The 15,188-nt window shown below is 59.6% G+C and overlaps 1 protein-coding gene across 1 annotated transcript in view; it reads left to right on the top strand.

Moving 5' to 3' along the window:
* EFNA2 (ephrin A2) overlaps positions 1 to 14,627 on the top strand; it is a 49,766-nt gene extending 35,139 nt beyond the window's left edge. Inside the window, 3 exon segments of the mRNA XM_055710303.1 lie at positions 7,231 to 7,520; positions 10,576 to 10,641; positions 12,164 to 14,627. Of these exon segments, the coding sequence (XP_055566278.1) occupies positions 7,231 to 7,520; positions 10,576 to 10,641; positions 12,164 to 12,285 (478 nt within the window). The 3' untranslated portion in view covers positions 12,286 to 14,627.
* The last annotated feature ends 561 nt before the right edge of the window (positions 14,628 to 15,188 follow it).

Raw genomic sequence — 15,188 nt, 5'->3', positions numbered from 1 at the left:
GATGCTCTGGCACGGCTCAGTGGAGGTTTGGGAGGCGCTGGGTGCTGGTGCCGCTGCCGCTGCGGCTGCGCTCGCTCTCTGGCCCTGCAAAACATTTTACCAAGACGGTTACAATAAACCTGAGCACTGGCGGGACGGCGGAGCAGGGGGGCACGCGACCCCACTGGACTGACACCAGATGGACCCAGGTGTCCCGGTGCATCTGGCTCCATCTCCTCCCGGACCCTGCTTTTGCCTCTTTGGCCCTGAGCGCTGCGACCGCTCTTGAGCGGGGGAAAAACGAATCTGCCTTCAGGCTGTGACCAACACGTGGCCAAAATCCCCCGATGGCCTCATCCAGCTCCCACCCGCTTGTGCCCGGCGCTGCCGTCAGCATCCCGCGGGACAGCGCTCAGCCCTGCGGCGCAGCGGTGCTGGCTGTCCAAGGAGCAAGAGAAACAGATGGGAAAAGCAGCTTAAACGTTCCCGGCGTGAAGTCCATTGCCAGCTACGGACATGCCAGGAACCAGCCGAGCAACAGGATTAATGGAAAAAAGAGCCGTAACGGAGCCGGGCGAGCGCCTCCTCCCACGGGGGCCATTCCCCGCCGCCCCCCCAGCACCGACAGCCGCTTTGTGCCCATTTCCCGGGGGAGGGGGAAGGGGCCACGATGGATGCTGGCGGGGGGCTGGATGCTGGCGGGGGGGCTGGCGTTGGCCGCTCCTCAGCTGAATTTTCATCAGGTTGTGTTTAAAAGACAGCGAGAGGGCGGCAGGCGATGTTGGGGGCTGGTTTTGGGGGGCGGGGAGGGGGTGCTGCTGCTGTGTTTTATTTTGCTCTGTAATAGGCTTATTACTCCTGATCATGCTGTGACTATTTGAATGAAGGAGATTTCAGGAGATGAAAGCATAAGGGAGATTTTAAGTATCTCAGTGCCAGGCCCCACAAGGACGGGTGCCCTTGGAGCCCAGGGACCCCTGCACCTGGGACCTTGGCACTGGCAGCACCCTGCCCCAAACCCCCTCCTCGCCTCGCCGCCCCCGCCGCAGTGAGCCCCTTCCAACCCCTCACTCCTCCGATGGTTACAAACCTCCTAATTTCCAGCCTCAATTTATTCATGGCCAGTTTATACCCATTTGTTTATGTGCCAACACTGTTCTTCAGCTTAAATAGCTCTTTTCCATCCATTATATCTCCTTCCCCCCCCCCTCCCCCCCCCCCCCCCCCCCCCCCCCCCGTATTTCAGCGAGCGCAATCATATCTCTTTTCAAGCTGTTCAGGAAAGAAAAATCTGAATTATTTAACCCTTGGGACACTGGCTGGTCTTGCAGGGTGTTGTGAGACCGAGAGATGAATTCGCTTTGTTCTTGCGCTGGGTTGCTGCCCTTGTTGGGGAGTTTTGGGGGCTGCTGCTGCCCAGGGGGGAAACTGCAGCACTGGGTGCAGCGGCGGGGGGCTGGGACCAGGGTTGGGGTCTCGCGACACCCAGACCCAGGGCCGGGAGAGCCACAGGGGTTTGGGTGCAGGCAGGGTTTGCCCCCCCCCGGTTGGCTCTGTCCTGTGGGGGCTGAGCATCTCGGGCTGAGGATGCCACTGGCGCACGGATTTGCAGGATGGGCGCTCGGAATTTTTTTCCCCTCGGCGGTGAATGTCCAACAGGTTCCTGCATGGAGATGCCACCCTGCCTGGTGTGACACGGGGACACGGGCAGGGTTTGGGTGCCACAGGAGGAGGGGAGGGCTTCAGCAGCTCCCAGTATGTTATTCCAGGCAATTTCACTCCAGTGGATTCCTGCTCTTGTGCCAAGGGGCAGGCACGGGACAGCACCAGGAAAGTTATCAATGAAACACAAACCAAAAGCTGGGGAGGGTGGGGTGGCTGCTGCTGCACCGGGCTCGGCGGGTGGGGGGTCCTGGCACCAGGATGAACCCCAGGGTGCTGGAGAGTGGGAGTGTGGCACAGCCGTCCCCAGCTCCGCAGCGCTGCCGGGAGGGTGCTGTGGCTGTCCCAAGGATGGTGACGGTGTCCCAAGGACGGTGTGCTCTGCGAGGCCGTGGGCTGTCCCTGGGGGGTTTCCACCGCACCACGGGCAGAGCCCCTATGCCTGAGGGGCAGCAAAGGGGCCACAAGCCCACCGAACAGCCTGCCTGTCCCCTGCCCTGCTGGCAGAGCCGGCCCGGCTGTCAGGCATTGCTAACAGTAACGAATGCCCCTAATGAAGCACCCAATTAGCCAGGATCCCAGCCTTAATGGTAGCTGACAGAGCTGAAAGCTGCGAGTAGTCAATTGTCAAGTGTAACATCCCGCCGGGGTGAGGCGGGGAGGCTGCTCCATCCGTCTCTGTCAGGGAAAAACAAAGCTCCCGCGTTAACCCCTTTGGTGGTGGGCAAGCTCTGTGCCCGTCAGCAGGACTGCGGTGGCCGTGGTGGACCACAGCATCAGCCCTGGTGGTGGCATCAGCCTTATCCCAAGGCATCAGCCCCATCCCATGGCATCAGCCCTGGTGATGGCATCAGCCCCATCCCATAGCATCAGCCCCATCCCATGGCATCAGCCCCGGTGGTGGCATCAGCCTCATCCCATGGCCTCAGCCCCATCCCATGGCATCAGCCCCAGTGATGGCTTTAGCACTGGTGATGGCATCAGCCCCATCCCATGGCATCAGCCCTGGTGATGGCGTCAGCCCTGTGCCACAGTGTGCATCAACCTGGCCATGGCACAGACCTGGTGTCTGTCCTAGAGGGGTGGGGGCTGTCCTGCACCCAATACTGCGGTGACCCCCAGACACCCCACTAGCCCTGTGCAGCCTGGCACCCACCTTCTGTTTTTCTGGTTCATGCAGGGCGTGAAAAGGCAGCCCAAGCCACAGGCAAACCCACCCCGTCCCCTGCTGAGCTCCGTGCCATCGAACGAGGGCTGGCTGGGGCGCTGGGGGAGCCCCCAGCCTCTCCCAGCAAAGCCATCCCATGGCAGGGGGCTGCTCCATGCCGGTGGCTCCGTGGCTGCCACTGTTGACTCCCGAGCGGCCGCGGTGAGCCCCGGGGTGCAGCCGTGCCGCTGGCACATCTTCCAGAGCACAACCATGGTTTGTTTTCCCAAATATTCAACACAGGCTGCCGAGGGGTTGGGAATTACCCAGGAGCTGCTGGATGGAGCATCACCTGGCTGCCTGCCGCAGCCCCCCACCCCGAGCGTGGCAGGGGGACCTGCCCTGGCTCTGTGGGTGGGGGGATGTGGTGTCCCTTCTGCGAAGAGGGGCCGAGGCTGCGCAATTCCAGGTGGAGTAACAGGAACCTGGATTTGCTCAAAGCTGAGTTTTTCCTTTGGCTGGAAAATGTAGTGAGTTGGCATTTCTTGGGGTGCCAAGGGGGAGGTCGCCCTTCTTGCTGACTGCAGTTCCTGGTGGACTGAAGATCCAGGGATTTGCCCTGAGCTGGTATCCCCGTGTCTCAGGGACTTGAGGTCTCAGTGACAGTGGGGACTTGTCCTGCTCACCCCAGGCTGGCACCCATGGGGAGCAGAAACCATGTGCGTGTCCAAGATGGGGATGCAGGGACTGTGGCGTGGGGCTCAGCCCAAGCGGTACATGCCCGGCGTGGAGCGGTGTGTGCCAGGCACAGGGATCTACCCAGATCCCTGCTGCAGCTCCCAAAGGGATCCCAGATGGATTTTGCAAAGCTGTGGCTCCCGCAAGCATGTGGCTGCTCACAGGGAGCACCCTGAACCCGGGGGACTAGAGGGGGGCTGCTGGCACGCGGCTCAGCCCCAGCCGCTCGCCCTTCCCTGCCCTGCTGAAAGGCGTATTTTTTTAATTTATTTTTTTTTTTTTCTGTTTTGAAGCAGATGAATTAGCGATGTGCCTCGTTTAGACAGTTGAAATCCCACTCATTTTAATTAGCGCGGCCTGGCAGCCCTGCTGCGGGTATTACACGGGGCGACAGTGCGCTTTCCAGGTGGCGGGTTTTTAAAATGCTGTTGACATTTTGCGAACTGAATGACTTAAACGATAACAAATTAACAGACGGCTCCGTGCGTGCGCGCAGGGCTGGCTTGGCGTGAGCCTCCGCCACGCGCCTCTGTGAGCAAATTCGGTTATCTGAGCGTGTCCAGGCGCCGGTGCCTCTCCCCGTGCGCTCGGGTGCTCCGTGCCGAGGGACACCCCGTGCCTGTGATGCATGCTCAGGTTGGGGATGCTTTTGGGGGTGCTGCCTACTGGATCCATCCTCCTTCCCTTGCTGGTCCAGTGTTGGCGTCCCGGTGGCACAGCAGAGCCGGGTGCTCTGCTGGGATCGGCTGTGAGCGGTTACACTGGAGGAACTTGGGGTGAGCACCCTGTGATGTGGGGATGTCCCGGTAACCCCCAGATTCAGGCTGTCGGTGCCGTTACCGGCCTGATGGTGCTGGAGGGATGTAAAACCAGCCGGGATGAGGTGGTGGCAGCTGGGCAGAGGTCGGTATTCCCAGTGCCCAAGCCAGGATGGAATGAGCACAAAGCATGAGCCACTGTCCCGGCACCAAGTGCTCTGCCCCATGCCTGGCACAGTGGCACGGACCCCCATTCCCATGTCCTTCCACCCCTGCATCCCCCTCCCTGGGGCACCCCTGAATAAGCCCCTGCCCCGTGCCGGCTGCTGCCTCCCTGCCCCGCCTGTGCTGGGCTTTGCCCGGTGTGCCAGGACCGCGGTGCCCAGTGTGCCAGGGACATGGCGCCCAGTGTGCCACGACCGTGATGCCTGGTGTGTCATGACTGTGGTGCCCAGTGTGCCACAGCCACAGTGCACGGTGTGCCAGGGGTGCGGTGCCCAGTGTGCCAGGGCCACAGTGACTGGTGTGCCAGGGTCATGGTGCCTGGCGTGCCAGGACTGCGGTGCCCAGCGTGCCACAGCCTTGGTGCCTGGTGTGCCAGGACCGCGGTGCCCAGTGTGCCAGGGTCATGGTGCCCGGTGTGCCAGGACCACGGTGCCCGGTGCTGAGGCACAGCCACGCTCCCACCGAGCAGCTGCTTTGGGCCCCCATCGCGTGTGGCCGCGTTGGGCAGAGCTGGCAGGGAGGGAATATTTGATCAGGCAGAAATGTGGTAGTGGCGGGGGTGAATCCGTGGGGGGAAATGGAGACGTGAAGGTTTTCTGGCAAAGCAAGCCAGGGCAGAGCCGAGACAAAGTCATGTGGCACCTGGGGACGCGCAGCCTGGGGGTGTCAGTGCCCCAGCCCCTGCCCGCTCACCGAACACAGGGTCTGGGCAGCCCCGGTGCCCCCCCGGCGCTTGGGGGGATGCAGGAGGGTCTGGGCTGGGGTGCAGGTGTCCGGCAATGGCAGCTGGGGGTGTCCCCTGCCCGTCCCATCCCACTGGGGTCGCCTGTGCCACAGGGTGGGGACGGGGATGGGGACAAGGCTGGAGCCCCCCACCCCACCCCCATGCCCCCGAAAGCCTGCTCTGAGCTTTTAACCCAGCTTTGTGCCTTGGGACCCCGAGAGCGCTGGGCTGGGCAGGACGGGGGGCTCGCAGGTGGGGGGGGGTGGGGACACCAAAGGGCAGCAGCCAGGTTGGGTACAGGGGGCTTGCCCACACTCGGTGGGGCTGTGGGGCAAGCCCAGGGCCCCCCGCCTGCGGGGGTGCACCGTGCCGGGGGTCCCCATGGCTCCCCAGCACCCACCGTCCCCCCCAGCAGAGGGTGACCCCTCCTCGCAGCCCCCACCAGCGCCTGTCTCTGTCTGTGCCATTTATCACAGCTAATCAGCTTTAATTCAGCAATTTGTCAGTCCAGCAAAGGCCCTTGGAGTTAGTTGATTTTTTTTTTTTCCCCAAAAAAACCCCATAATTATTATTATTATTCCCCTGGTAAGCATGAGCCCTCCTGTTACAATCGCCTTTGCTTGAGCTTTAATAACAATCATTAAAATAAATAATTTTTTTAAAAATAAAAGGCAGAGAGAAGAGGGGGTTTTTAAATTTTTTTTTAAAAAAAATTTATTGTTTTGTGTGTGCGTTTGAAAATTGTTTCCCAGTAAATCCTAGCCCTTTGTATTAATTTTACATTTTAAAATGTTACCTTGCCAGGGGCAGGGTTGGCACAACTGACTCGGGAAAGGAGAGAGAAGGAGAGAGAGAAAAACCCTTCTCCTTAATTAGCGTATTTCCCTGTGTGATCAGAGTGCTTATGAAGCAGGTAATGAGGTGGATGGGGGCTCGATGCCATCCGTCAGCTGCTCCGGTGAGGCTGGAGGAGTAGCCCCCCCCCCCCTCCCAGCCTCCCATCTTCGGTCCCCCCTTCCCTTTTTGGGGTGCCGGGTGCCTTTTGGGTCACCCTCTGCCACCGCCAGCGGTTCGCTGCATCCCGTGTGATGAGTTTGAGCCGGTCTCAGCCCTGCTTGCAGCTGCCAGAGACTCAGGTGGGCGCAGGGGACGTCGGGGAGCCCTGGGGTGCTGCTGTGGGGTGGCTGGGGGTGGGTGGCCACCATCCCATCCTAGCCCATCCACTCCAGCCACTGGCCATCCCTGGGCCGAGCTGTGGCGATGCGGGGCTGCTCCTCGGGATGCTGGAGCGCTGCCCCTGGAGCCGTGGGACGTGCCCCATCCCTGGTCACGCTGAGGCGGGGGCTTTCTGCTGGCAGGAGGGTCGTGCCCCAGGAGCCTCAAATTAATTAGCAAAGAAAACGTGCTCAACGTGGAGCCAGGGGGAAGCCAAGCTGCCAGGTTGGGTCCTGGGGGAGCCGGTGAGTTTGGCCGGCGAGCTTCATCAGCTGCGGCCGGGGTCTGCAGCATCCCCCCACTGGGTGCAGTTTGGGGATGGGGGGGTTGCAGGTGTCGCCCTGAGGAGCCGGGAAGGGGGGGGCGCAGCTGCCAGACAGGAGCTGCCGGCATGTGCTATGGAGTTCTCCAGCACCGCTAATCCCTTAATCTCTCAGATAATCAGTGCCAGAAACGCAAATTACACTGGGATTGCAGCGCACAGCTGCAGCAATGCCAACGCTTCGATGGTATCGCTGTGAATAATGATTCTTTTTGCGACTTACTACCAAGTGGCGCTGGTTTATGGGGCATAAAACGGAGTCTCTGGGTTAATCTCGTCGGTTAATGGGGATATTGGGGTGGGCAGGGGGCTGGGGTGCCTGGAAGGGGGAGATGGGGAGGGGAGAGTGGTGCACAGCTGGGCTGGATCAGGCTCTGGGTCACGGTCAACCTGGGCTTCTGGCATCCCCACGGTGGGATCTGGTGAAACGTGGTCCCACTGACGCCAGCTTCTCCCGCAGGTTTCACCGCGGGGACTACACGGTGGAAGTGAGCATCAACGACTACCTGGACATCTACTGCCCACACTACGAGGAGCCGCTGCCTGAGCGGATGGAACGCTACATCCTCTACATGGTCAACTACGAGGGGCATGCGTCCTGCGACCACCGGCAGAGAGGCTTCAAGCGCTGGGAGTGCAACCGGCCCGACTCCCCCAACGGGCCCCTCAAGTTTTCGGAGAAGTTCCAGCTCTTCACCCCCTTCTCGCTGGGCTTCGAGTTCAGACCCGGCCATGAGTATTACTACATCTGTGAGTACAGGTCACCACAGGGATGGTGGGGAGGGGGACGGTGGGGGTCCCCCACGTCACCCCGTGGTGCAGGCTGGACCCAGATGCTGACGGTTTGCGTTGGTGACCCAAAATGCTGCGAAGCCCCCAGACCCAGCCATGCCTTTGTGCTGGCAGCATTGACACGTCCAGCTCAAGGCAGAGGTTCCGACCAGTGCATGCCTGGTGCCGAAACCCTTCGTCGGGGCTGAGTCACAGCCGTGGGCATGGGGTGGCCGTGAGAGTGACTGGGACATCCCTGGGACTGCAGGATGATGGGGACGCTGATGCCATCCCCATGGGACCACCACCAGGCACCGGTAAAGGTGCTGCACTGGGGCAGTGGACGTGTATTCTCGTCCTCTCCCAGGTATTCCCACCCTCTGTGTATTCCTGTGCTCTCCTGGGGCTGCGCTCCCCTTTCTCACCCAACAGATGAAGCCCAAGCTGGCCGACCCACGCCAGGGGAAACTTCTCTGCAGGCGCCTGGGCGCTGGGTGCAGGATGGGCCGCCCCCTGAGATGCAGCAGATCTGGTCCCTCGTTGGATTTCTGCCTCCGGAGCCACCGGGCGCGGGGGCCAGGGCAGCGGAGGGGGAGAGGAGCCAGACCGGCTTCCTCGGGAGCCCGCCAGAGCCATGGAAAAATAAGCTAATGGGGCTCGGATCAGGTGCTGGGAGTCTGGCAATCAATAAAATGGTAAAAAAAAAGAAAAGAAAAAAAAAAAGAAAAGAGAAACCATGACCCCCAAGCACTCAACGGTGTCACAGGGAGACAGGGATGCCTCTCTTCTCGCACAGGAGCCAGCCAGCATGCTTATCTGCCTTATTATTTCTCCCCCTTTTTCCTAAAGCATCTGTTTTCAGCCCACTTAATTTGTTCCTTTTATCTATATTAAATTACCATTTTCCCCCCTCTCCCTCTCCCTCTGTAAAATGTCACTCGTGAAATAACTGCATCTACAACTCTGTCTTCCCCCCCACCCCCCCCACCCCCCCGTTTTATTTTATTTTATTTTATTTTATTTTTAATGTCGTTAGGGAGAGATTACACAGAAGTAAATGGTGAAGCTGATCATTGCTAAACCGGTTAGAATTCATGTCATGCGGAACATTAGAAATTATGCCTCTTTGAGGAACCGTATTTAGCAGACATGAAAGAAAAGAAATTACCTCCTCCTCGAGCTCGCAAATTGGAATGCCATTAACCTCGCAGGCACGGGGACGCACTCGTGCTCCCCGTGCTGGGTCAAGGGCATGGGGTGGCCCAGGGGACCAAGACGGTGCCCGGAGCTGCTGCAGGATGCCCATGGCACGGCACGGCATGGCACAGCACGGCGTGGCGGGCGTCGGGTGCAGCTGGCGTGACCTTCTTCCCTGGGTGTGGTGGAGCGCCAGGGAGGGAAAGAAAAAGGAAAAGGAAAAATAAACCCCAGCCGTGGGGGCTCTGCAACATCCCTAGTGGCTCCCCGAAATGACCGGCGCTGCGCCTGTTCCCCTGCTCGTTCCCCTGGGAGCGCTGCCGGTGCGGGCGAGATGCTGACCGGGGTGCAGGGGCTGGATGCGGCTTTTGAGGGGGCTGGGGGTGCATGGCCCCCATCCCAGGGGGGGAGGGCTGGGGTGCACGAGGTGGTTGCGCAGCTCCAGGGTGCAGAGAGGGGCCAAGTGGGGATGAGGGGGGCAGGGACCTGCCCAAGCTGATGGCCCCTCTGCAGCTGCCCCACGGTTTTATTTGGTAAAAATCAATTGGATGGGTCTGGCAGAGCAGCGGAGTGACCTGTGTGTCACAATCGGTGCCGGGGACCCTGCCATGCCCCCCCCCGAGTGCCAGAGGGGAGGGGTGGGGGTGGCCTGTTGCTGCTGGAGGGGACCACCTGTGCCCAGGCTGGCCCCTTGCTGCCACCTCTCCTGTGAGTGGCATCCTGGTTCCCCCTTCTTCTAGATGAAATTAAACTTTATTGCGAATAATGCTCTCTCCCCTTCTTTAATTCAAAAAAAAAAAAAAAAGAGAAAAGCAAATTAAATTCCTTTAAAAACATATATATAAAAATCACATTTTCTCATATTGAGAGGGGACTTTCACCGAGATAATTATTGCAATTACTCCCTTTCTCTCTCCCAATGAGTATTATTTTTATTCTGTGGCTTTATCCTCATTTTGCCTGTTGAGGGAGAGCTGCGCAGCCCTGCCTGTGTGCTTGCAGCCCGCCACAACGGGGACAAAAGCCACTCGTGCCATTGTCCCCTGCCCCCAGAGGGAAGCTCCAGCTGTGCTGGGACCATCAGGGGCCCTTCACTGGGCTCACCTGGGATGGGGCAGGGGCAGCCCCACCCCTCACCCCCTCTATAAATTCAGGCAGGTGGGTGGCTAAGGGATCTGTTGTGTTGGGGATGCTGTGTTAGCTCAGTCCCCATCCCCCTTGTTCTAAGTTCCCCACAGGATGTGGCCCCCCAGTTCAGGGGGCTTCTCCCCAGGGCAGGCAGGTGCTGGGCCCCCCAGTATCCCTCTGCCCAAGGTGATGCTCTAGGGAGCCTCTCCAGCAGAGCGTCTTGTGGTCCATGTTTGATGCTGCTCCAGCATTTATCTGACCCCCCACCCCAGGAGGGGCCCCGGACCCAGCTTATCATGCGGGATGTTCCCCCCACTTGCCATGTCCCACCAGGGTGGGGGCAGCCGGAACAGCCCTGCTATGGGGCTCAGCAAGCAGGGTTTGCCGCTGGAGCTGCACCAGGGAAGGCTTTTGAGGTTCAGTGACACCATGAGCTGGAAAACCCTGTGTGGGGGCTGTCCCAGTTCCGGCTCGGACCCCCCTTTCACTGGTCCCATGCGGTGGGGCTGGATGTGGCCACCCATCTTGCCACCACACCCCAGGCATCTTGGCTGTGCCACAGGGGCTTGTGGTGCACCCTTGGGGGGGTCCTTGAGGTGGGTCCTTGAGGTTGGTCCCTGCCCTGAGCCGGGCTCTGCTCCATCCCCATGGTGGGGCCTGAGCTGCTGCCCCCCCTAATCTGCTGCCTTCTTTCCCCTTTTCTCTGCAGCCGCATCCCCCCCAAACATGGTGGACAGGCCCTGCCTGAAGCTGAAGGTTTATGTTCGGCCAACAAGTAAGTGAGCTGGGGTGGCCCAGGGGACCGGTCCTGTCCCATGGGGCGAGGGTGATGCTCTTGGTGGCTGGTGGTCCCAGGGAGTGGGGACTGTGGAGCCCAGGGGGCCAGTCCTGTCCCATGGGGCGAGGGTGATGCTCTTGGTGGCTGGTGGTCCCAGGGAGTGGGAACTGTGGAGGGGGATGGGGTACCCCGGGTCCCACCTGGGTAGCACCGTGACAGGGATGGGGATGGTGCCCACAGCCCTGCCGGAGCCATCCCAGCATTGTCTGGACAGCAGTGGGCACATTGCCTGTGTGGTGGACATTTGTCACCAAGTTTCAGACGGGGGGGGGGGGGGAATAATAATGATCTCTGCACAGTGGCTACTTTTCAGAATCAAATAACTCAGCCATTTAAAAAAACAAATTAATAATTTTCTTCTCCTGTTAACGTGTAATTAGCAAATGGCAGCAGCTCTCCCTGGGGAAGAGTGCCTACGAAATGTCACCATTTAAAAGGATGTCTTTCTTTTTTTTATTTGCATGGCTTTAAAATAAAATCCAATATAATGAAACCATCTGTAAAAAATCATTCTGTTTTGTTCAGGACTAGGGCATAATAGGGGGGGGGAAATATCTTCTGATACTATTTTTTAGTATTTTAATAATATCAGGATTTTATTATGCCAGTGCTTCACAGGGAGGAAGGGCTGCTGTTGTGCTGCTCGGGGAGAGGGGCTTTGCTCCAGGGGCTTCCCGGGCTGGACACCCCTCGGTTGGGTCTGGCCCCAGGATGAGTCCTTGAAACTTCTCAATCACAAATGCCCAGCATGGGCAGACCCCAGTCTCGGGGTCCCCACACAGGGACCTTCCAGGACAGGAGGAATGGATGGGCCAGGTGTATGGAGGGATGAAGCATCCCCAGCCAGCACCAGACTCTGCTTTTCCTGGCTCTGGTTGCATAAAAATCTGTAATCCCGTAACAAACGTGAGCAAGCCAAGCCTGGGGAGCTTAACAGCTTTAGCCATCATTTAACTTGTTCCCCCATGTGCTCCGGGCTTGGGGTTTGCCTGCAGGACCACCAGGCTTTTGGCAAGTGGGTACCCCTGTCGCATGTGGGCTGGTCCATCCCCAGCCACATCCAAGCCACCCTGGCTGCCGCAGATAATCCCCGTCGCACAATGGCACCCACTTCTGGCACATGGGCTGTCAGGGGGGCTTAGGAGAAGATGGGATGCAACGCTGCCTAATCCCATTTAGAGGGCAGGACCCGGAGCGCCCTGTGCCCTCGCCCACCCCCAGCATCCCTGTACTGCCTGGCCCCATCGCACAGGGCTACTGGAGCTGCGTGCTGGTGTCCCTGTTTCAGGTCCTGGGGGTGGTGCAAGGATTTGGGGGGGCGGGGGAGGATTGGTACCCAGCTCCTTGCTGTGGGGGATGCTGCTGCATCAGTAGCATCCAAGGCCCCCAACCCCTGGGGTGCCAAGCATCGCTGCCCTTCTGCCAGGGCTGACACCTGCTTCTCTCTTCCCTTCTGCAGACGATTCCCTCTACGAGTCCCCGGAGCCCATTTTCACCAGCAACAACTCCTGCTGCAGCCTCAGGGTCCCGCACACTGTGCTCGTGGTGGTACCCGTCGTCTGGACGCTCCTGGCCTCGTAGCACCGACACTGACGCGCCAGGGAGTGGGCTCTGCAGGGAAGGAGCAGCCCGGGGACGGATCCTGGCCACCCTGAATCGCCTTCAAGCCGTGGCTCCTGCGGCAGCAGGACAGTGCCTGGGGAGGTTGCCGGTGTGGAGGGTTGGTGCTGCTGACCAGAAGCTCACCTGGATCCTGCCGCCGCCTGAAGTCCCCATCTTCGCACGGCCACCACGCCAGGGCGTAGCATGGGGGATGGGGAAGGTCTGCCCGGCAGGATGGATCCTGGTGCACGCTGAAAGCTCCCGTCCCTGTGCTGCGGCTCGCTCAGCGCCGGCCCTCCCTGTGGGATGTCGCTTTTTACATTTCTAGACCAAATATAGAGTCCTCGTTATTTTGTTTTGAGGGGTTTTTGGGGTTGGGGGTTTTTTTGTTTGTTTGTTTTTTAAAGAAAAAAGATTTTTATTTTTATTTGCTGGGTTGTTTCAGTCCAGGCTTCCCCGTATCAGACTGACCTGCACGGGGCCAGGCTCAGCCCCATCCCACTGAGCCCCTGGCCACTGTGGCTACAGCACCGTGGCCTTGCCTAGCCATGGGCAGAGCCACGGGCAGCGCCGGGATGCTGGGAGAGACGGACGCCAGCGATGGTGCCGACTGCTCCGTTGTCACAGACTCCTTCCCGCTCTGGCCATCGCTGCAGCCACAGGACACTGCGGCTGTGCCAGCCCCACTGCGCTTCCCCTGCCCCCCCTGTGCCACGGGGATGCGGGGCCTGGACAGACACAAGCCCCCGCTGAGCACCCGGCAGGGTGACCCCATCCCCACCGCTCGTGCCACGGATGTCACCGCTGTCCCCAGGGGACCCTGGGGCAGCTCGGCGAGCAGCAAAGCAACCTGGAGGTACCCGAGGGGAGCAGCGGGGACAGCTGGCATGGGGGGCACCGGGGGTGCTGGGAGCCGGCGGGCCGGGCTCATCCAGCAGCTGGGGTTGCTCCGAGGGTTGGGGGCTGGAGCCCCCGTCCCTGGCAGGGCTGATCTTGCTGGGCAGGAGGAGCGTGCTGGCCCAGCACTGCCCCTGGGGCAGGTTTTTCCTCCTCCGCAGCCTTCTGCTCTGCACAGCATCCCCCCCTGATGCCATGGGGGGACAAGACCCCCCATGGGGTGGGCCGGCAGCCGCATGCAGGACCATCGCGGCATTCCCCGTGGTCACCCCTTCATCCCCTGGCTGCTGCTGGCATCCCCAGCTGGGGATGTTCTGGGGTTCCGGGGCTGGGCGCGGGGATTTATTTTTTTTTTTTTTCCTTTTCCTTCTTTGCATTAATAAGACACCCCCTACCCTGAACCTCCCGAGCTGAGGTTGGCCCTGCCCCCAGGGGTGGCAGGTCCCCACGGAGGGGTCCCCCAGCAGCCCCCAGGGCCCGACCCCTCCTCGCCTTAAATCGGGGGCTGTCCCACCTAGGGGGGTCCTGTTCCTGTCCTGCAGAGCCCCCCCACGCCCCAGGGGGTCAGTGGTCCCGGGGGATGACAGCGATGGGCTCAGGCCAAGCTGAAGCCCCTCCTGTGGGCGCCTTTTCCAAGCGCACCCCAGCCCCTTCCAGCAGTGGGGGGGACACACCAGTGGGGGCTCCGTCCCTGTACATACAGCGCTATACTGTGAGCGGTTTTTTTTATGTATTGTTGAGAATGAATTTTATGGAAGGGTTTATTTTATTTTATTTTTTAGACTAGGAAGCTGAAATCTCGCAATAAGCTCATCTCTACCATCCAAAAAATACAAAAAAAAAAAAAAAAAAAATCGCATTCCCTGCCGTCCTGTCCCTGTCCCCGTGTGTCCAGACCAGGTCGTGGTTCTCGAAGGCGAGCGAAAGCATCATGTTTATCTAGGGGATGAGGGAGGGCACCCACCGAGCCGGGCGCTGAGCACCCACCAGGCTCTGACAAGGAGCTGGCAGCACCCACCTGCCGTGGTGCTGGCTTGTGGGGGGAGCAGTGATGGCAAAAACCTGGCCTTTGGTCTGTGTTTTTATATATATATATAATTATATATATAAATATCTATATTGTGTACAGCGACTGTGGGAGAGTGGAAAAGTGAAGTGCGGCAGCAAGGCTGGCAGGGGCCGGCAGCCGCGGCGAGGGGTGGTGGGGGCTGGGGGTGCTTCGCTGTGGCCGGGCTGTGTCCCTTGGGTGCAGCCCATCATTGGTGCTGGTTCTGCGTGTTGGTCTCCATTCCGCCTAGCTTCGTCCTTAGACACGCCGCTTTCGTCCTCGACGTTGTGCTGATGGTAAACCGGATCACCGCCCCATTTGGATTCTGTATTTTTTTATAATAAAATAAAAATAAATGTCCTGTGAGCTCCTTGCTTTCGAGAAATGACTTGCCCTCCTGACACAGTTGAGCTGCACACTGTTCCCCGGGGGGTCCAGGCCCCCATGGGTACCAGGAGCCGCTGGTGGGGGCAAGCTGGGGGGTCCAGCGCCAGCACTGGGGCAGCCACACTGCTCCATCCCTGCTCCCCATGCAGCCCTCTCCCTCGGTGCACCAGGGCTGTGAAGACAGACCACTTTGCTAGGTGGTGTGTTAATTACGGGAAGGATTTAATTACCGTGTTAATTAATAATAATGGATATTAAATTAATTAATATGCAATTATTGATAGTACTTAATTATTGGAGGTGCTGCAGGCTGCTGGGTGGGCGCTTGAGGCTGGGCATGCTCCGGCATCTCCTCGGGTGTTGCTGCAGCCCCAGCTGCTCATCCTCCTCTGCCTCAGTTTCCCCGGGGCTGGGACGGCATAGGTGACATCCCAGGAAGCCACCAAAGCTGGGACAGGCTGCTGGTAGGTGACAGTACAAGCATCCTTCACTAACCCTATTGCAACTCCCACCCCTTGGACCAGCAGACCTGGGCGGGGGGGGGGGGAGC

This window comes from Falco cherrug, chromosome 4 (genome assembly GCF_023634085.1).
Source record: "Falco cherrug isolate bFalChe1 chromosome 4, bFalChe1.pri, whole genome shotgun sequence".
Classification (NCBI taxonomy): Eukaryota; Metazoa; Chordata; class Aves; order Falconiformes; family Falconidae; genus Falco; species Falco cherrug.
Note: the sequence above shows the minus strand (reverse complement) of the source record. Positions and strands in the feature narration are given on the sequence as shown.